This window comes from Pelmatolapia mariae, linkage group LG16_19, assembly GCF_036321145.2.
Source record: "Pelmatolapia mariae isolate MD_Pm_ZW linkage group LG16_19, Pm_UMD_F_2, whole genome shotgun sequence".
Classification (NCBI taxonomy): Eukaryota; Metazoa; Chordata; class Actinopteri; order Cichliformes; family Cichlidae; genus Pelmatolapia; species Pelmatolapia mariae.
The window spans coordinates 11492435-11515000 of record NC_086241.1 but is presented as its reverse complement, the minus strand read 5'-3'; the positions used below and the strand labels follow the sequence as shown (position 1 = coordinate 11515000).

General features: G+C 37.5%; 1 protein-coding gene across 2 annotated transcripts in view; it reads left to right on the top strand.

Annotated features, from left to right (window-relative positions):
- Positions 1 to 22566, top strand: part of epha6 (eph receptor A6) — a 186386-nt gene that overhangs the window by 69210 nt on the left and 94610 nt on the right. For both annotated transcript variants that reach the window (XM_063499351.1, XM_063499352.1), the window contains one exon: positions 22233 to 22388. In XM_063499351.1, the coding sequence (XP_063355421.1) occupies positions 22233 to 22388 (156 nt within the window). The remainder of the gene's footprint in view (positions 1 to 22232; positions 22389 to 22566) is intronic.

Genomic DNA, 22566 nt, shown 5'->3' with positions numbered 1-22566 from the left:
GTATGACTGTGTGTGTGTGTGTTGTTCTTTCTGTCAATTCTCTCAACAACTCGCACTTGGTGGGTCTATTGCTGGGAACCCAAGAGAGCTGTCCTCATATTTTGGCTGTAAGTTGTCTTCTCTTAGACTTTCTCAACAGTCAGACATGCAGCCTGTGAACAGGAAAGATAGGCAACTGCATGGGGCCCCAGACCATTAGGGGACCCCTGAGAGCTGATAAACTTTCCTCCACAGCAGTTTCTCAAAATGTGGCAACCACAGTGACCACAGCCCCCTCCTTCTTAAACAACCAGTGCAGTATTTGCAATGACATTTCAGAAGGAAACCTCCTTAAAGGGGCCCCCTACTAGCTACAGCCTGTTCAGTAAGCTGCAGGCTGAGCCCATCTGTGTGTCAGAGTGTTCAGCAGCTCATTCACTGACTGTAGCTCATCCTAAACTCAAACTGTATGTAAACTTATCACTATCAAAGTAGAAGTTGTTTTGGATTCTATCTGTTGTAACTATTCAGCTAATGACATTACAGCGATGGTAATATGATTTATAAATGACTTGTTATTTTATCAACGGCTATGCTCCCGGGGCTCATGTTTGGCATTTTTGTTTTGTTATAAGAGCTACACACACTCTATTCTGTGCATATATTCTTTTCGCAGTACCAATTTGTTGTTTACTCCTCAGGTTTACTATTTATTATAGCACCATGCACACAGGACAAGCCTTGCAAAGTTAAATGTTAGCTGTCAATCAGGATAATGTCACATACCTGCAGTTCAAGCTCAACGTTATTCAGTTATTCATCAAAAACTGGATTAATCTGTGTATTTTACTGACAAACCCCATTCCTCCTGCCACAAATGACTTCAATTACTCACTTACGCTGCAAGTCGGTCCATTCAGAACACACACTGTATTAGTTTAAGTCAGAGGTTCCCAAAGTCTGGGGCCCGCCCCCTAGGGGGGGGCGCAGAGCCATTGCAGGGGGGGCACGGTATGAAAAGAGAAAGGAAAAAAAAAAGAACGCTTGGACACTGCTAGCATAATGGACAGGTTTTTTGACGGGGCTCCCACACAAACGCAAAGCATCGCCAAATATGTTTCCAAACCAACTTCATTCTAAGCCAAAGACTAGGAAATATGGTGAAGCATATCTTGCACAAGTGCAGGTCTTGCAGGTCTCCCCTGCAGAATTAGTTTCCCCTGCGTCGGGAGCACGTGCTGGGCTCTCCAAATCACGGGCAAACAGTATCCCACATTCTTGATTTTTAGTTCACAAACACTTGTTGCAATGACTAACTACTCCTGACATTTTGGAGATGTTAGCTCTTTATACAGTAAAGTTACAGTGGGATACAAATAATATCAGGCTGATCCTGCCACAATTTGTTCCCCCTGTCCAAATCACGAACAAACAGTATCCCACAGTTGTTTATGTTTTTGAACCCATTTTGCACAGAGAGGCATTTTTTGAAAAATGTATTGATAGCAATGTTGAATATTATTACACAGGAAAAAAAACAACTACGTGAAATTATTACACCGTGACGCCTCTTGCCTTTGTAAATGGAGAGACAGTAACTGTGTGTGTATATGGAAGCGTGTAAAACCTGAAGATAGTAAGATTAACAGTGTTTTGTCTTTATCTGCCATTCTGCAATTCATCTCATGTAAACAATAGCGTGGCGCACAGCGTGACGTGAAAAAAGTCACATACCTTTGACGTTGCGTGACGAACTCTGTATTCCTCGTCCACATGTAAACCCAGTTTTTAAAAATCTCCATTTTCGGTGATTCAAAACGCCGTTTACGTGTGGACGAAAGGCCCAAACGCATAGAAACAGCGGCGTTTTCAAAAATACCCGTGTAGGTGTGGACGTAGCGTAAAAGAGTTAGTAGTTTATTATATTACTACCTGTAATTTATTTCAGTTTACTTGTATTTGCTTAATTGTTTACTAAATGTTTGAGGTGTGAAATAAACCACAATGGAGTTTGAAAACAAAATATGGGTGCTTGTGGTTGGAGGATGTGTTTGTGCGGGGGGTGTGGGGGGGCATTTTTCTTGTAAAACTAGCAAAAAAAGTTTGGGAACCACTGGTTTAAGTGAACTTAGTGGAGAAAGGTTTGGGGTTTTGATTTAAGGCATGTTTGTGCATGTACAGATATACATGCACAAACATTATACAGAATTCATTTAATAAGGTGTACGGTATGTCAAGTACAAATGTACACACACACACAAACCTTTTTTGTTTCATATGCAAGCAGAGGCTCAGCCACTGCTTCATTTTCCAGTTGGCAGGGAGTTGATGTGTTCAGATATGATTTATTGATCATGTTGAGCACATTAGTTTACCCACTGTGTTCAGTTAAAAAGCAATAACACATTTTACACCCTCTGTTCCATGCGAATGCAATAACACTAAACTAATTACGCAAACTGGGGACAACAGTGTGATTTGTAAAAGCCCGCACTGTGCGCTGACTCTTCAGCGAGATGCTGAGAGTATTGGAAGTAATACAGTAAGATGTGATTAATTCATACACACCTTATCTCTTTCCATTCGTTTTATATGGAAAAAGAGCCACAGAGATAGTGACTGTGTCTACAGGCCAGGGCAACCTGTATAATAGCAAGAAGCACGCCAATTTTAATTTTCTTGGCTAATTCAGATTTTTTTCCAATTTTGGTTTTCTTTCTAAGAGCTATAACTGATAGCATATATTTTTTTAAAAAAACAGCTTTTCAATGCAAAAACGTTCACAATAAAATAAATTATTGAACATCTGCCAAATTTCCTCAAAACTGCAGTAAGTTACAGAAACAAAGTAGATGCAACAGGTTCATCTAATAAAACAAATTTCAGGCACACTCACATCATTATCTGGTATGTTTATAATTTCACCAGATGACATGACATCAACTATTTTCTCTTTTTCACTCCTCTCATGATTCCTTTGAGCCTTTGCTTTGATCTAAGGGGGTTGGATCCATTCTTTGCTCTGAACTCTGGATAGCTTTACCTTTAGCTATTTTGCTTTTGTTAGCTTCATTAAACTGTCCACATTCAGCTGACTGAGGACGGTTTACCTGTCTAATAATTTTGTTGATATGAACATTTTCATAGTGCTCCCTCTGCGTTTTTTACCTACAGTGAGGAGCCTCCATGCTGACAACACATAAGCGTGTGACTGGGAGTGTGCGCATGACAATTTGCCTGTGTCATTTTACTACTGTTGTGCATGTAATACCAGCTGACTGACAGGTCACTGGTCCAAGCTAAGAACACTGGAAATCGGTTGGTTCTGGTCCCTGGGTGGCCTGGCCCTGATATTTTTTTACTATTTAAAAAATGTTATTCAATTATAACATTTTAAAGATGACTGTCAACAATGAGAAAAAAGTAAAAATGAATAAGACACATTTGAGGCTATTTCAAATCAACTGTCTGTTAGCCAATTTCTATATATACAACTGTATAGGCATTCTACATTCACTTGTCTTTGTAGAGTTAGACATCATAAGTGAATCCCTTGTGATAGGCAGATCTGCATAGTAAGTGGAAATCTGTGATGTGTCAGTGTATTGTTCAGTATTGCAGTATGCTAGACAGCACAATGTTAACTGTAAACAGTTAGCAGGGTTGGATTTTCCTGCGACAGACTGGCAACCTGTCCAGGGCATACCCTGCCTCTTGGACCCCCCCTGGCGACCTTGATAAGGATAAGTGGAAGAGAATGTATGGATTAATTCCTAAAAATAGTCATGATTATTACCTGGAAAAGTCCAGGTATCTTTTGCTTTTTCATGACTCTAGTTTGAGTCCACTGAATAAATAAACAAAATCAATGGTCTATAATTAAAAAAGGGATCAAATCTTTTCATGTTTTGTGTAAATACACAGGATGTGAAAATAAAATCTTTCTTTTTCTTTTTCTTCTTTCGTTGCAGTAAGTATTTTGTAAAATGTTTATAGAACGTTTTGTATTGTTAATGACAAATAATAAATATGTATGTTTTTACCCAGTTCATTACACATTCTGTGGCCTTTCTACAATTTAATATGTCAGCACTTCTTATTGCACCACTTTGAAGTGCTGGTATATTTATTAGATGCAGGAAAGTAACAGCTCACCTAAGTTAAGTGAAACTTTGTTTTGTTACTAATAATCTGACCTGATCTTACCTGTATGTGTTAGTCCGAGTATAACATTTTTAAACACACACACTCACACAGACACTCAAGTCTATGCACTTTTGAAGCAGCTGCATTTTTGCCACTGCTATGCCTCATATTGGGACAGTCGGTATTAATTTTTCCTCATCATATGCTGTTATTGGTCTTTAATAAAAAAAAAACATATTAACTCAAATGAAAAGAATAACACAGGATTTGAGGAAATGTAGCATCCATCAGCATTTTTTTCCATCTACACCATCAGTGGTAATTGATATTTGAGGCCTGGTTTTCTGCCCCAGCCTTCTTTTCTAGAAATGAGCTTTTGGAGCGAAGAGAAAACAGCTGAGGCGGTGGAAATGGAATTGGGTATGTGTCGCTGCATGAGAGAGTGGGATTATCCCAGCATAATGTCAGCCTTATTAAACACTATTACACTCTATAGATCAGGAATATGGAACCTGAGGAATCTGAAAAGGATATACTCCTAGTTCATTTGTGTGTTGAAGTGTGTGTGTGTAGGAGTGTTTGCAGTTGGGATTGTATGTCCATAAATGAGAGTTTTTAATTAAACTGAAGTATTATCCAGTGACTGTGGGTGACCTCTGATACCATGTTACATGGTTTATTATTATCAGCATTAATGCCATTATTATCATTACCGACAAGACAGGATAGGCACAGGGTTTGATCTGTAATTTGCAACATACAGAAAACCGAGTACAACTACATTTTTTTGTGATCTCCTTCCAGCACAGCAAATACATGGTGAGTCTATCATGGTAACAAGCAAAATGATTTACAAAACACAGAGAGACTATTCAATGTACCATAAGGCTGACCATTCTGGGCTGCATATCAGTTTTGCTTTGATTTTCTAATTTATGTATGGCAGGGATTTTACTAGACACAAACAGGCTTTGGTGTAAAAGTTGCTTTAGTTATGATGAGTTGTTGCCTGCCAGCACTACATGCCATCACACTGCGCCAGATCAAAGTAGTTAAAGGCATGCTTCTGCTGCTTTTTTGAGACTTTGCATGACAGACCAGCTGCTATTCCGCTTGTATTGGATAGAGAGACAGTACTGGATGTTTATCAAAACACAACACATCCAAACAAGGAAGCTTGGGTTTTATTAAAGTTACAGTAAACTTGGTTTAGAGTTGCATTTCTTCAAGAGCTATATATTTACATGAGATTGATTTGGAAAGCATGCACAGTTTAAGAAAAAACATAAACAGAACAAAAACATTAAATAACAACTTAAATTCACATATTTTTTATTATCTTTCTCTCCCATGTTGGCATTGCATTAGATAAACACAAAATGTAGGACTGACCACAAAGCCTTTTGCTGTAGTTTACATTAACATATAGACATGGCACACAGTGATAAGAAGCACTAGAACAAATAAATAACACAGCCATGAAGCAGTGCAGACGACTGATGGGTTATCATTACACAATGGCACAAGTACTGTGCTGCCCACAGGTAACTTTTTCTTTACCACTTGCAGTAATCAGAGGAATATTTATAGTGAATTATTCTCTAATAACATTTGGATGTTGGACTTAGTATTGTTGCAGTAATTAAGACACAACTCATACCAATGTTAGGTCAGAGGCTGTCCATCACGAGGGATGACTTTTAAAAGGGATGTCCATGTGGAACACTAAAAAAAGTACATTATCTGTTTTTTAACTGATGTTTATGGGGATTTCTGTAAATGTGAATGATTTAATTTAATTTTTAATTTAAGGTTTAAAAAATATTGAAAACATCAATAAAAATTCATTTTCATTTTACATTGACACAAACTGTATAAATTTATTACAATGTAGTGATATTCTTAAAAGGCAGATAACACGACAGAATTAACAACTATTAAGCAAAATTGAACATTTTGAGGTATCTTTTAAATATTCCCATAATGTTATAATAGCTGTTGGGGTGAAATACACAAAAACCTAGTTTAATCTAATGCGATCTAATCTTTAATCTAACCCTACTCACCCTGCTCAGACTAATAGCTGTGCATGATCCCGGAAAGCTCAGCAGAAAGACACCAGGTAGTACATCATGTTGCATACTTTAACCAGAGTATGTAACACAGCCATCAGCACTCTCAGTCTCAGAAGTCTCACCAGTGTATGGTGTTATTCATTTGAAAATTAAACTCAGCACAAGGGAGTTAGAGTTCAACAGCCATTTCATGTTTCATTGTATGAAAGTTAACTGAGCCTTAAAACATGTTCGGCTGTCAACATGAAACATTTCTAAACTGAACATAAATTGACAAAGACAAGCACACACTCCAATCCTTTGCATTGACAGACCCTAGATTATACAAGCATGTGCCAGCACACTCTGAAGCATGTATGTAAGGTTATAAATCATATAATATTGCTGTGGACAGTACACTATAACTTGTGTTCCCCATCCAAAAGAACTGTTTGAGTACAAATGAAAATGGTAGAAATATTCAGAAAATGGTTTTAAATTGATATTGATTTTTAGACAGGTCTTTACTTCCAGGGCAAAAATATGAATCCACTGACGCTGTTAAGAATAGGACAATTTGAAGGAACTCTGGTCTCCCTTATATAACCCTACTTCAAAGAAACAGGACTTTCTGGATAAAATCGTGGATCAATTTTGCTAAAGGTCTACACAAGACAGGATACATTTGCTTTTTTAATCTGTCAGAAAACAAACCCTCACTACAAGCATGTGCCCAAAGCTGTTGAATCGCATATTTATTTCTGACTGTTTTTGTAATGCATGCGGGCCCCCTATTTTCTGAGCTTGTATTCCTTCATTTACTGCAGATGGGAGGCAGTTAGAGGAAAAGTGGAATGATCCCCAACTTTGCCATGTAGCATAAAAATCGAGACCAAGGCTTTTGAACTAAGCACACATTCACATTTTAACTTTGATATTTTTTAATATTAAAAAATCTATTTATATCTGTTCATATCTTTTTCTTTCATAGAACATGCAATGTACTGCATGCTGTTTATCCTGAGTGCAAGGAAGGTGATACTGTGCAGCAGGGGGAGTAACACACACACACACACACACACACACACACACTTCCTTAAAATGTTACTTAGTGAAACTGGTTCTTACTACCAACTAAACTATCCAATCTGTGACAAAGTAAAACAATTTTGGTGACATAAGTGAGTTTTAAAGTGTGTGTTTGTAAATTTCAGCCAGTGTGTGGGGAGAGTGTGTTGTCCTCAGATCATTAACAAAAGAAGCTGGTGCCCCAATTGTGCTCATTCTTCCCTAATTACTGGCAAATGCTTCCCGCTAGTCCCATGAAGGCACACTCTGTCATCCCAGATGACTGCACTTGGAGTGCTTTTTGTCCTTTGCCAAGCGAGTCCTCTGAAGTTAAAAACTCCTACTGGACTAGAAAGGCTTAGAGTGTACCGAAGCATTTCAACCATGAAGCAAAGCAAGACCATAGTTTGTTTTGTTTTTTTACTTCATTACATTACTTATTTACTTTCTGAAGAAAGCAGTTCATTATACCAAACATTAGATTACTTTTGCGTTACTCTGCAACATTGCTTGAAATGTGTTATCATATAATTACCAGTTAACAATACAAACCTCAGGCTTCAGATGCTTCTGCAGAGTTAGCAGCAAAATTCAGCTGTTTCAAAATTGGACACAGTTGCACTTTATCAACTTGGCCATGTCCATCCATGCAATAAAATAATAGGTTTGTATCCCAACGCCACAAAAACTGTAGACTGTTCCAACATTTTCCTCCTCTCAAAAACTAAAATCAGCTGATTTTAGCACAAATGCTAAAATATTTCTATTTGCCCATGACCTACAAGAGCATAATTAGGATCTTAAAGTGAATGTCATTGTGATTAGTAAATGTGCTACATTACTGAGCTACCACAAAACGTAATTTGGTTACACTAATATGTTACTTTGTAGCACCAACACTACTTGCAAAGGCTACCGTACATTTTGGTTAAAGTAGTGTTTGCTACTGCTTTCCTGTAGCATCATTACAAACCTGTTGTGTACAGTAAGTGGTTGGTCTTTTTTATGCTCTCTCATATTTAAATAGTTCCTTCTAAAGAAAAACAATTCTAATAGTTATCATGTGTTATATTTAATACACATAGCATAAAAGACATGATTACCTTGTACTTTAATCCAATCCAACTGCTTCAGTCGTTTTAACTGTTGAAAGCAGAGCTTCCAACAAACGAGAATGTTGTAGAATTGTATTCAACAATTCAACAAGGCAAATATATATCCTTATTTTTACCACATAAATTTGTTGAATTAAGCACACATGTATTTGTATTCAAATCAGTTTCTTTTAGTTGAATTTTTCAGCTTGTAAATGCATGAACAATACAACTGAAGAAATTAAATTCCCAATTTGCAGTTCACCTTGCTTGTTAAGTCACACTTCTTGTAGAGACTGAATATAAACTTCTTTAAGGTTCTTAAAGTAAAAAATGCTATATGTTCATTCCAGCCTGGTGCATTAGATAGTAATATTTATTATTTGAACCATCTTTACAATGAGCTGAAGTACAAAAGAGAGAGCAAGAAAGAAAGAGAGAGAGACTAATGCTGAAAAAACTGTGCCTTTTTTTTCTTTTTTAAATGGCGTTAGACACAACATTAAGACAGCTGTCAAACTGAAATGTCTGCATGTCAAAACACAGTTTAGTTAGTAACCAGGGTTTTTTAAGGGGAAAGCTTAGATCAAAACGTTTAACTGCACCTCAGATTTCAGCGGCTCTCATCAGTTAAACGGCATATGTTGTTTTTTGGATTAACACATGCTAAACTCCTTCTCCCCCACTGCCATCAGACTCCTGAACAGCTGACCTATTTTTGAACAGTAATAATAATTGTTTTGCACATCAGGTCATCCTGCATATTAAGCCAGCATATTAAGCTATAGCCCTTTTGCACACATCTCTGTTTCACACTTCAATATTTTGTCTTCTTTTCTGTCTTCGTTTATTTATTTGTACTATTTGTATTTATCTGTTCTGTTTCTATTGTATATATTAATCGGCATCTGTGGGTGGACAGCAAAGAAAGAATTTCATTGCACAGAGAAATGTCTTTTTTTTCTTGTGACACATGACAATAAACATTTTGAATCTTGAATCTTGAATATCCACAAAACCTTGTTGAACTGAGGCTCTTGGATTGATGCTCCACATGACTTTCAGGGAGCAGTTCTAGTATAACGTCAGGTGTTTTATTGCCCCAGAGACTTAATGAGCTTTATTTACTGTATTTTAAAGAGTTTCCAATAATCCATTATCAAAAGTATTAATTGCTGTCTTTCTGCATTCTCAATATAGTCCAATGACTGTTTTTTGTTTGCAGGTTTGTGCATATTAGCATTGTGTTTACCCTCTTTAAAGCCTGCTGCATACTAGCTAGAGAATTAGCGCACCACTGGGCTGTTCATTGGCCTAACTCCTAACATAGTGTTACACGTTGCTGCTTATGCATGTCAGTCTAAAGTTGTACACTCAGCCAAAATATTAACTTTCGAAAATATGTCTCACAGTCTCATAGACACATTACCATAATTGTTATGAACTGTAACTGCGGCTTTGCATAAAACCCGAAATAATTCTCTGAGTTCTCAAACATTAATTTCCACGACTAAATCCAAGTCTTCCCACGCCAGGATGCCAAAGAGAAAAAAAATTCCTCTACCAGAGATAATTGTTAGACAGGCAATGCTTTTTCCCCACTTCTCTTTTTGTTTTGGCAATGCAAGTGTCATTTTGGAAAATGTAAATTTTGTTCATCATTACAATGCACCCATAGCAAGATTGTCTACTCTGCATGTGGCGACATCAGTGCAGCTGTTTTAGAATTATAAAACCTTCTGCCAACACCTGCTTTCTGTTATGTCACTAACATTTAAGTTTCTGGACAAAAACTTAAAAGGATGTTTTGCTTGTTATATTTTTTTTCTTAGTTTGTTAAGAAAAAAATTCTGTCAACAGCAACTTCTCTTTAAGTGCCACATGTCCATAAAACAGCTCAAAAGCTCCATCACAGAGAGGGAAAAAGTGCAAGTGTGCATATGTTTATATTATACAGTACATGTAAAATATCCTGTGCACACACAATGGATCCTGTGGCTATTAGAGTAAGATTTTTAAAGGAAAACTAAAAGCGATAGAGGGAGAGAGGGAGAGTAACCCCAAAGGCGCTTAAATTGACTGATCCATTTTAATTTCACTCCAGCTCCATTATGTTGTTGTTGATGTTACTAAAGGACTGCCATGTCATTATCTCCCTCTTTTGTTTGTGCTGTTTTTGAGAAGACATTGCTGTTGTTTATTTTCCACAAGAAGGCCTTTATGCTAATGCGACCTCTGCTAAAGAGGATTTGCTGTCGATTTAACAGCGTGTTAAAGCCACAATCAGCATCAATCATGCGGAAGGAAGGGAGCGAGGAAGTTTGGGGCTAAGTCATGCTAATCTTCATAACACCTTATAATAAATTCATTAGACCTCCACGCGTACTCACGTTAACACTCATTCTCTCTTTTTTTTATGAAATTACAGTAATTAAGAGTGAAAACAGTGGTATGAAAATGAGGGCGTTAGAGGAAGTGTTGTACCAGAAGGTAGCTGTAAATATTTCCAAAATACAAGACTGTTTCTTTGTTTTGTAGGCAAAAATAATCAACTTTTGTTAATCAAATATTAATGTTGTTCAGTTGACTTTCAGTTAGAAAGACTTAACATAAACTGTTCGGCACATATTCCAGTCCCCACTTTTCAGTGATAGACTCTGAATGCTATGATCTGCTGTCTGCTGTTTTTTTCCTCTAGGTCAGCATGGTCGTACTTATTCTAATTCTTCCTGTGAATGATTTAATTGATTATGCGGCTCAAAAGTTTTATAATGCAAAACCTTCTCAATCATATATGAATGTTAACTACAGTATTGTACAAGTCTTAAAGCGCCCCTCATTTTTTTATATGTTGGTAAATAGATGCACCAGTTTATTGAAACACGCAGACATAAACGGGTTTATTATATAAGGTGAAAACTATTGTACAAGTTTAAAAAGCCTGAAAGTCATTATTTGCTATGGCCACTTTTATTTTTTACTGGCTGCCTTTTGTTCCGTTCTTTGTCAAGATGATCCCACACTGCTTCAATAATGTTGAGGTCTGGGCTTTGGAGAGGCCAGTACATGACTGATGATGTTCCATTGTGTGTTTTTCTATCCAAGTATGCTTTTACTGCATTGGCAGTGTGTTTAGGATCATTGTCATGCTGAAAAATGAAGCTGCTGCCAATCACATACTTTCCAGATGGTATTAAGTCTGATGGTACTTTTCTGCTTTCACGATTCCATCAGTTTTGATAAAACCCCACTTCTGGCTGAAATACAGCCCCAAAACCATGACAGAACCTCTACAGTGTTTTATGGGTTTGTGTGTACACCGTCACTGTTGTGCTTCTCTCCTGATTGCCTTTGTAGTTATTTAAGTTTTTTACAACTGATTTTCAGTCTAGTGTCTTTCAGGTCTTGCGTTGGATTTTTTTCTTAAGGACATGACCTTCAGACATATTACACATTGCACAATAAATTGATTATTTGTTAAATTCCCTGTTATGTGTAGACAAAGACTAAGTTGGCTGCATTTCTTACACTCAAATAATTTATTCAGTGTTAAATGATTTAACAAACAAGTACCAAAAAAAAATCCTTCCTCTGAAATTGGATAGGTACAAAGACTGGACTGAAAACATGTGAAAACTTTAGAACGAACTATTGATTAAGATCACTTTTAAATAATACTGGATACCTGAAAGCAGAATATAAAGAAATCAGAGTTTTGCACAGTACCGTATCATAATAAGGTTATTGAATACTTTTACTGAAAAATAAGCAGGGACACAAATACAGGTTTTGGGGGGTTTTTTGCTGCTTGGTTTTGGGTTTTTTTGTTTTTTATTTGTGTCCTCTAAATATAATAATGCTGTAAGTCTGTTGGCCAGTAATAAAAGTTTACAGCTCTTCTGGGAATAATAATAACATGTCACATAAATCTGCTCGCAAACTCACATTTTATTCTTGTCAAAGAGAATTTCAGGCCTGGTAATAGGACTGAATAATTGCCTTATATAACTTTTCATTTTACAGAGAGCAAGAATATCGCAGACCCATCGAAAAAAAACCCTTAAACTTCTGATACTTGTTGAGCACTTGTTGTGCCCTCAGTGGTGTAGACCCACTGGGAAAAAATGCCCAATGGAAGACTTACTGCTGTGATCATGCATTAGAGATATTCTAATACAAGTCACTGATGTGTCACTCCAAGTCACAGCAGTGTCTCGGTTGTCCAATTAATGTTGTAAAAACAAGGCCCTAACGGTTCACCCCAAAGCCTCTTCCAGTCAGCGTTTTGCCTCTAAGATACGATTTAGAGAGAAACTCTGCTCTCACTCAGCGTTAACGGATGTCTTTTGAAAGCTTTACTACTCTGTTAGTTCATTTGGCACAACACTCTGTCTGTGCTGCTATAAACATTGCTATAAAGGGATCAGTGAGGCTGACCTCTGTAAAGTTCATAAAAAGATCAGTGTCACTGATAACGTCTCAGATATATAAGGAATAGGAACCCCAGAATGAGTCCATCCAGCACCGTCTGGCTGTTACTCCCTTGCCTTTTTGTGTTTGCTTCAACTCATTGTGGGGTTGATAATTAGCTTTTCTCCATCTCTTAATGTTTCATTCTAGCCTTTATCTATCTTAGAAATGCACTTCAGCAATGCATTTTACTCAGCTGGATGTTGATAAAGGGTACATTATGACTTAATAAGAGTTTAGCAGCACGGTGGCATGGTGGTTTAAGCTTCCTCCCACAGTCCAAAAACATGCAATTAGTGGGCTTCGATTAATTGGTGATTCTAAATTGCCCACAGTTGTGAATCTGAATGACTGCCTGTTTCTCAGTGAACCTGCATCTTGCCTTTTGGTAGCTGGGATGCATTAGAAGCACTTGCAATGAAGTGTGGGGTAAAGAGTTGTATAAAAGTGAGAACCTTGTATGAAATAAGTCTTGCTGATTCAAATTGTTGATAGAGTTTCTAATATCTGCCAGTATATTTGTATCTACCTGTGTGCTGTCAGAGGAAGGGATAACTAGGTGCAATTATTCCTGCTAACTGTATTGCTTTTTTTCTGTCTTGTTGCCTTTATTACCTGATATTTAAAAAGGAAACTATCTCTATATTTTGTAATGAATTAAAGCCTATATATGTGCAAAATGTGACATTCACTCGTTATAGAGAATAAATGAAAGAATACTGAATGATGCTTTTTGAGTGGGTGGGTGTAGAATGACTGACAGCCGGCCTTTGCCTCATTGCAACAAAAAAAAGAAGAAGCAGTGACAGCAGCTGGCCTAAAAACAAGAATTGGCTGAAATGGCATTTTGCAAACAGGTCATCATAATTTGAGCACTATGTTGAAATGTCACATAAATAGATCGAAATATAAACTCAGATCACATGTACTTGACAAATGCATACTATATCCTTACACATATTTTTAGTACCTGGTCTGAGTGTTGCAGCTGCCAACCTATTGATGACAATAATAACTAATGATCATGATTATCAAAGAAAAAAGGATTTTCAAATTTTATGTATTCAAAATACTTTTGGATTAAGAGGCTTTCTTTGTTTCTTTATTAAGGCCTTAGTCATCAGACAGTCCACACAGACGCCTAATGTCTGCCATGGAGACTTTACATTAAAACACATCAACACCCCAGTCATCAGATTTCAGAGAAGTTTAACATATTACTACTGGGCCATGGTGTCTCCGGCTGTCTGTGTCCAAAACAGAGTATAATCAAGTGCTATGTTCTCAGCACTTAAACGAAGGTGTGTTTGAGAGGCCTGCTAGTCCTCAACTACAAATCATGACACTCACTGCTTCAGCTAATGAAGAGAGTGAGTAAGTCTGATGAATAAGAGAGACAGACTGAAACTGAGAAGAGGGCTTTTCATATTATAGTGTTTGAGAGTGTTGTTCTTGATTACATGTGAAACTATTAGACGTGGGTTTAAGAGTGCCACTGCTGCTGCTTTTTTAGGAGGTGTGACTTTTCGTCATCTGTAGTGTTAGTAGGCAATACATATTGTGTTAAAACTAGAAGTACTGTGAGAACACAAGCTGGAGTATGCTCACCCACAGACATGAAGTCGGTGCATCGCACTTGTATCATGCTACTGTATCATCTCTATATAACTCAGTATTACTGGCAGGCATTTTTGTTTTGTTTGGAAGTGAGCATGACTATCATATTGCATGACTGTAATTTTCTCCCGATGGAGTGGAATATGATTTGGTATGAAGAAGGAAAATGGGAAGCAGGCACTACTGTTCCACTAGTGTAGATATGTGTGGACAAAATGCATACTCTGTCAGCGCAGAGAATAAGCAATACGGCTTTTTTTATATTATTATTATTGTTCCATAGTTTTCGCAGAAGAAACACTGAGGAGAGTAATATTTTTTTATGGGATGAAACTGAAAATAGAGCTCTTCTTCCATTTTTTGCCCTCATATGCAATAAGTTATGAGCTGCATCTCACTTAACGCCGTCATCTCCGCAATGATCTTTCATCCTTTGCATCGCCTCCTCACCACACTGCCTTTGATTTCAAGAGCTGAACTATTCTGCAACATTTGTTGATGTGGTTCTGCAAGTAAATGCTGCAGAATTGTGCTCCTCTTGGAATTGTTCTTCTTCGCTGATCATCGGGAGAGGAACCCACCACCATCGGCTGTACACTGCAAAGACTCACTGAGTTCCTCTAAACCTGACTTTAGTGTTGCAGCACTCAAATTGTCCTAAGATCTTCAACTAAATATTACCACATGCAGACTTTAAGTATAAATATTATTTTGACCTAAAATAAAGTGAAATATTCAGCATAACTAAGAGAACGCTACATATGGCCTGCTAAAACAATATTGCATTGCCTATTTCTATTAACAAATAGATAAAATGACATGTACATGAAAACTTGCATAAATAGCATTTGTCTGTAGTATAGCAGTTGGGTGTAGTTAGATGCCGGCCTTCATATGAGTTAGGCATAGGCAGAATCTTTCCATTTAACTATAGCCCACTTTTACATGTATACAATAAATTTTAACTACAATTATTGATAATAATTAAACAGTACAGCAAATTTTGAGATCCTTGTTATTACAAAGTCACTCCATGTCCAAAAACTTACTTGATTACTTTTTTGTTGTTGCTTTTATTCATTTAAGAAACACATGAGGAACTAGATCCACTGAGTACAGGTTTCACTACAAGGTTCGACTACAGAAATCATAATTTAATGAATGACTTTGATGATTTTGCATAAGAGTTGTTTCCTTTCCAAATAATCGAAATGCCCAAATGACTGAATGTGTAACAGTTCCAAAAGTAAGGTCTTCTTTTTTTAAAGAATTCAGATCTTACTGCTCATTGAACAACTACTGCATTGTTTCCTTTTTTAAATGAAATGAAGACAAGTGACTATGCAGGCAGTGTTCCATTTGTCCAGACAGCTATAGGGTTCATATTGATGTTTAATTAAAGGAGAACAGTTCTGGACATAAGTATTAAACAAGTAGCAGTGTACAAATCTATACTCTGAATTTCAAGGTCTGATGAAATACATGGTTTTATTTACTTTTTATTTATTTGTTTGTAATTCAGTGCCATTTTTTTTCTAAAAATCCTTTATTTTCTGAAACTCTTTCTACAACATCTTAAGCTATCAAATGTGGTATAGGGACAAGAGACGTTTATGTCTATAGCAAGTGAATTATGTGAAAGGTATGTTTAGGATCACACAATAAAAACGCTTGGGTAAGAGTAAATGGTCCAAAGCTTGGCCTTGGGACGGCCCTATATGTTTCACATGCCCATGCTCACTGATGTAATTCAGGAGTACTGTACAGGGCTGTTCTCATGTTAAATAAGCCATCTATCAGAACGTGTCTTGTTCAGGAGTATTTCAGGTATCTCAATAAACAATAAATACATTTCCAACTACTTTAAAAAATACAAACTACTTAGAAAATGTGTTTTTCTGACTAATGAAAGAAGCATGCTGAGCAGACATCCCAGCAGTAAAGAGAGACAGCCAGGCAGATGCAGACAGACAGGCCTCCTCTTCAAATATGATCTGCCTGCCAGTTGCTCTGGTGTTGCTGAGGTCCAGTGAACTTACCGAACAATCTACTGCCTCTGTGTCTCAGGGCCCAGATTTGGAGCTCTGAGCCTTGGGTATGAAGATGTTGTGGATGGCTTCCAGATCTCATTAACCTTGGACTGAAGGTCTAGAATTAGTTTGGAGACCCAAAGGGCAGTCGGTCAGCAGCATCCTCTTCTCGCACCCCCCTGCTCAGCTATCATTTACTTGCTTCTGAAGTGTACTGTTTGGTCAAATGGAAGAAAATCTTAACATGTTTGTTTTTTTTCTTCTGAAGCATTTTGGGTGAAGATTTCCTGCTTAAGCATTAGCTTAATAAGACATTAAAAGTAAAACATAATTCATAGATATAAGGCATGACACGTATAATTACATATTTTACAAGATCGGGAAATCCACTCCTCTGGGTCTGAAAGATGGACATGTATTGAGATGGGTAGGACACGGACATTTTTATGACAGAAAACAAAGTCAGCTCAACAAGGATGTGTGTTAAGGTAGGAAAATAGTAAACTTGTGTAATGTCTGCTAAGTTTCTCATTTGCCAGATCTGAATGTGCTTTCTCTGAGATTTCAAATATATAGTTTATGTATTTAACATGGGCTTATATCATAGGACAGTATTTGCAATACACAACATTCAGATCCATACATACACTAGTATTGGACATAACTGTTTTAGCAAATATCAATAACTTATATGAAACCCCTATTTTACCGCAATGTAATGAGTGGATGTAAATTTTCATTATGTTCTCTCCTGAGACACTTTAGACAGGAGGTCGGGTTATTACGATTATAGGAGACACATTGATAGTCTAAACGTAACTTTATTCTTTAGAAATGAGTTTTGAAAATCTATGTTAATTTATTTTGTACTGATTTTTAACTGTACTTTTAATATTTGAAATGGTAGCGACAATAATATTGCTAAATAATAAATCACCAGTACCATTATCAAAATATATAATTGCATTCTTACTGTGTAATATGAGCCTGTTATTCACAGATGTGCACGTGCATTTGTTAGTACAGTCAGTTGTGCTTCCCAGAAAATAATACCCAGACTTTTATTCTTTTTTTTTTCTTTTTCAGCGTGAAATAGTGGAATTTATACAACCTTTGGGCCTATGAAACATTTGTAAAAGGGATTCATTGTAGTAACACACACAGAAACATTACACACATGCACACTCAGTCTTGCTCGGCTGTCTACTTCCCCTGCTGCTATTTTGTCTTAGTTCTCCTCCCTAGTTACCAGAAATTCAGCAGTCTAAAGTACTGACTATGTCAAAAGCCTTTTTTAAAAATCTGTGTGTAGCATGTCATGAGGGCAATATGAGAGGTTTACTGTTTACTGCACTGGTGCTATCACGTATACACTTTCATGCTTTTATATAAAGTGGAAATGGGCGTCCTTGATGGATGGATCAGCAGTGGCACTGGACATACTGCAGCTTTTCTTTCTCCGGCCAAAATGTTCACATCTTTTTCACATTTGACCAGCTGTCCAGTTGACTTCGACATGCTGCTCCTGCCACTTCAGCTGTTGCATGTGTTTATGTGTGTTCATCCCAACACATGAATGCTTACGTCCTGGCCACCGGGCATGTCCATCCTCGAGCGACACATGGTCAACCCCTGTACAGTGCCACTGTGGCCTTGGCAAAGAGCCTGGCTGGTCATACTGCAGCAGGAAACTGCGGGGTTCGAAAAGGAACATCCCCTCAGTTCAGCGAAGGTCGTAGAGAGGCATCATTAGGTTGACAGAGTCTAAAGCGGGGTCTTGCAGGGTGGGGGAGTTGACTGACGGTTTTTGACTCAAGGACATGTCAGTATCAGAGGTTAATGATAAAGGCAGCCTTGGTATGCCATAGGGGATGCCACTTATCATATTCATACAGATAGCTTCTGTGTGTTTATTTGCTGCATACGTGTGTGTGTGTGTGTGTGTGTGTGTGTGTGTGTGTACGGGTTCGTACTATCCTGGTGGGGACCAAAATCTGACTTTTACTATCCTGGTGGGGACTTTCTGCACCGTGGGGACCAAAATCCAGGTCCCCTCGGGGTTGAAAGCAATTTTCACACTCAAAATGCGGTTTTACTGTCAGGGTTACAATTAGGTTATGGTTAGGTTTAGGGTAAGGGTTAGGGTTAGGCATTCATTTTTAATGGTTAGGGTTAGGGTAAGGGGCTAGGGAAAGCATTATGTCAATGGGATGTCCCCACGAGGATAGCAAACCAGACATGTGTGTGTGTGTGTGTGTGTGTGTGTGTGTGTGTGTGTGTGTGTGTGTGTGTGTGTACGGGTTCGTACTATCCTGGTGGGGACCAAAATCTGACTTTTACTATCCTGGTGGGGACTTTCTGCACCGTGGGGACCAAAATCCAGGTCCCCTCGGGGTTGAAAGCAATTTTCACACTCAAAATGCGGTTTTACTGTCAGGGTTACAATTAGGTTATGGTTAGGTTTAGGGTAAGGGTTAGGGTTAGGCATTCATTTTTAATGGTTAGGGTTAGGGTAAGGGGCTAGGGAAAGCATTATGTCAATGGGATGTCCCCACGAGGATAGCAAACCAGACATGTGTGTGTGTGTGTGTGTGTGTGTGAGTCAACATTAAATAGAGTTTGAAGGCGAATATCAGTTTGAATATGCTCGACTAAAACAGCTTTAAACTAAATGTAAACCTTTTGTTTTTATTCTCTAAGAGGAATGATGATGAATAAAAAAGGAAATCTTTCAAATGAAAGGAAGGATAAATTCGATTTAAAAAATACTCCTTCATTGAACAAAAATGAGACTACACTAAAAACATTACTGTTAGCCCAGGCAGTGTGCGCTGTGTTCCCTGTGTGCGTGTTAACCTCTTTGTCCCTGTCCTAATTGTCCCCATTTGATCAGCACAGTTGTGGTTTCAGGCATTTCCTTGCCCTCCCTACAGCTCCATTTATCACAAGCAGCAATGGAGAGACACAGAGGCTCTCAGTGCTTCAAGGTGAATCCCTTCAAATGGCTCACGTTATGTTACCTTGTTAAATCAATGTGAAAACTAGCAGCAATGGAAGTCTCTCCAGACAAGAGTTTGTGTGTTTCTTTGACATGGAAGTGCTTTAGAGATTGGAAATACTACTATTAAAAGAAAGCTTTAGTGAATCCCTTAGGGCTAAGACTCTCGTAAGCCTTTCTATTTCAGCTAGTTGCCTGTGATTTTAAATATTAAAGAAGGGAAGTAACTGTATTGTTTAATTTTTACTACTACATTTATTTAGACTTAAGGTCTTTACTACCAATCTAACCTGTGCTGGTGGTTTCAAATCCTTCAATTTATTTTAGAAAATGTATTTTGAAAATGAAAGATTCAGTTTTCTCGCTCCTGTAGCATGAAAATGAGAATTTTCTTGAGCTTCTGGAATAAGTCCAGCAGTTAGTGCTGGATTATAACTAGAGCAGACTCGTTTTACAACAACAACTGTGTGTTTTAGGAAAAAGCACAGCAAATCGCTGCTTTAAGCCATGTCTACACAGCACATGTCTGATCTAACAGATTCCTTTTTTTATTAATCCATACATACATACCAAACTACTCAGCCCCTAAATGCAAGCCATATTTTATTTATATTCTTCAAGTCTTCCCCAAGCATAACTACAAAATTTCAGCAAGTAGCTTAATTAACTCTAAGTGCTTCCAGAATAGCTTAATATAATGCAAAACTATGTGATTTTATTTTGAAAAGACCTCTGTTCGTTTCACTCCGTTGAGTTTTCCTGACAGACTTTGGTTCATTTCCCACCCCTGTGATTACGTGCTCCGCTCCGATTATTCTCACCTGTGTTCAATCATCCAATCAATCATCACTGTGAGTATGTACACCCCCCCTGCTTCTCTTTGTTCCTTAACAGATTGGCTTTTTACTCACAGCAGTTAAGCTTTCAAGTCATTCCTGTTGTACCTCTTGTTTGGATGTTTTTTCATTAGTTTCCTCATGTGTCACTTCTTACCTGTTTTTTGTATTTTTGTACCTCCCTCATACCTGAAATGTTTGGCACACTCACTGACCTCCTGTGAATGACTCCTTGGCTCACAATAAAGCTTAGTTTTGGGAGGAAAGTTTGTTTGTTTTTGTTTTTTTTGCGTATCTCTAGTGTGCAGTTCTGTTGCATTTTAAAAAGTTTTTACTTGTTGGTGTAAATAAATGGCTTATAAAATATTAACACATAATTCATCTGCTCAGTTGCTGTTTATGATATTCTAAATATTTCTTTTTCACTGCATCAGACATTTTGAATTGTCACAGTAGGAAAAAACACTAATGTGCCGACTCACTGCCGACTTAGTTATGGCTCTTTTCTATTGAAAGTTCTGAGTAGGCCCTGACAATGTCAAAGTGAGCCAGCATTAACAATAAGTCAAAAGGAAACAGCTAAATGGAATTCAGGAATTCAGTAATTACACTATTTAAACCCCATAACAGTGGCATGTCAAAATGTCTTCTGTCGAAAAAGACCTATTGGACATGATTTCTTATAATCATCATAATCTTTTGAAAATTGTTCAAGGCAACATTAAATGGAGTAAAAGATTTATCAGTAGATTTGCTGCATTGTGCTTTGTACTGCTTAGTCTGCTGTGGTATAAGGAACAGTATTTATTTGGCAATGGAAAAAAAATCCTTATGTCTTTCAGAAAAGCCTTAGAAAGTCAGATGAGTTAGAGTAAAGACCAACAAAGCCCATATAGGGAGAAGGCTGTGATGGATCAGTGACTCAGGCGCTGGACTTTGACCCAGTGGACTGAGCTTCTTGATCCACGTGAAACCAGAGGTCAGGGCTGACCTATTAATAGATGTAGTTTGTTCATTTTCACTTGTGTGTGTGTGCATTTATTCATGTTTTAACAAATGCACTTAAGTTTAAGAAGAGATTGTGTTTGAAATAAAATAGGACAATTTTGCAAGACCCTAATTCACCAAAGACACCAGATGTTAAAACTGCAGAGATAAACTGCTCCCTTGTGTTGTGTCTTCACAAATTAAGCCAATGCTTAACAGAAATATTAACAGTTGTTGTATTCTGTTGTGTCCATGTGTTTTTGGCGGCTAAATATTCAGAAAAGTTTTTGCACAGCTATCACACATTTATTGGTTTTAGTACAACTGTGGTTCCTTTCTAGCTTCAAGACATTTCTGTGTTTTGATTGAAGCCATTGGAAATTCAAAACTAAACAGCCGTGAGTTATGTGACAGGTGGTACAACTGACTATTTTCCCCTCGAAGAGCTTTTGTTTCATCACCTTTCCCTAAGCTTGAATTATTTATTGAGAATTAAATGCTGGCAATAAAACTAAAGTTGGTATTATGTTTTGATAATCAATACCCTCGGTTTTAATCCATTTTTGTTATTCCAAAAAGGAAACAAAAACGTGGGAATTTTTGTATTACAAGTGTTGTCAGAGTTAGAGATGATTTTAATGTTTCTTTCCGTCTTTGTTTTTGTGGAAAATAAAAAATCATACTTTTTAATACTTTGAGTAAATATTCCTAAACCCAAAGCAGATGGTCTCCCTGTTTCACTGTTTAAATAGAAAACATGAGTTTCATGAATCTGATTTAAAGTCTGAATTTCTGATGGATTGCAGCATAAACTGTCTCCCTTCAGGGCCTCTTTCTTTGCATAATATTATCGAGCTATGTGATGTTTGCATGAAATATTTCTACCTGTACGTCTATATGAAGGTCTGGCTTTGCACTTACAGACTGCCACATTGTGTGTCTGTCATCCTCAGCATGTCGTCCAGGCTTCTACAAGGCATATGCTGGAAACATTAAATGTTCAAAGTGCCCTCCGCATAGTTTCAGCTATGGAGAAGCATCTGCTATCTGCCGCTGTGAGAAAGGCTTCTTCAGGGCTGAGAAAGATCCTCCAACTATGGCTTGTACACGTGAGTACACCAGAAAAAAAAGGGGTTTTAAGCACGATCGTCACACCACGTGCTTTGACAATCAGATTAACACCTCCCGTCTTTAACTTCACAGGCAGATGGCACAAATGTTTATGAGTTAGAAATGAAAATATAAAATGCATTCCAGTGAATTTATTAACAGAACAATGATAACTTT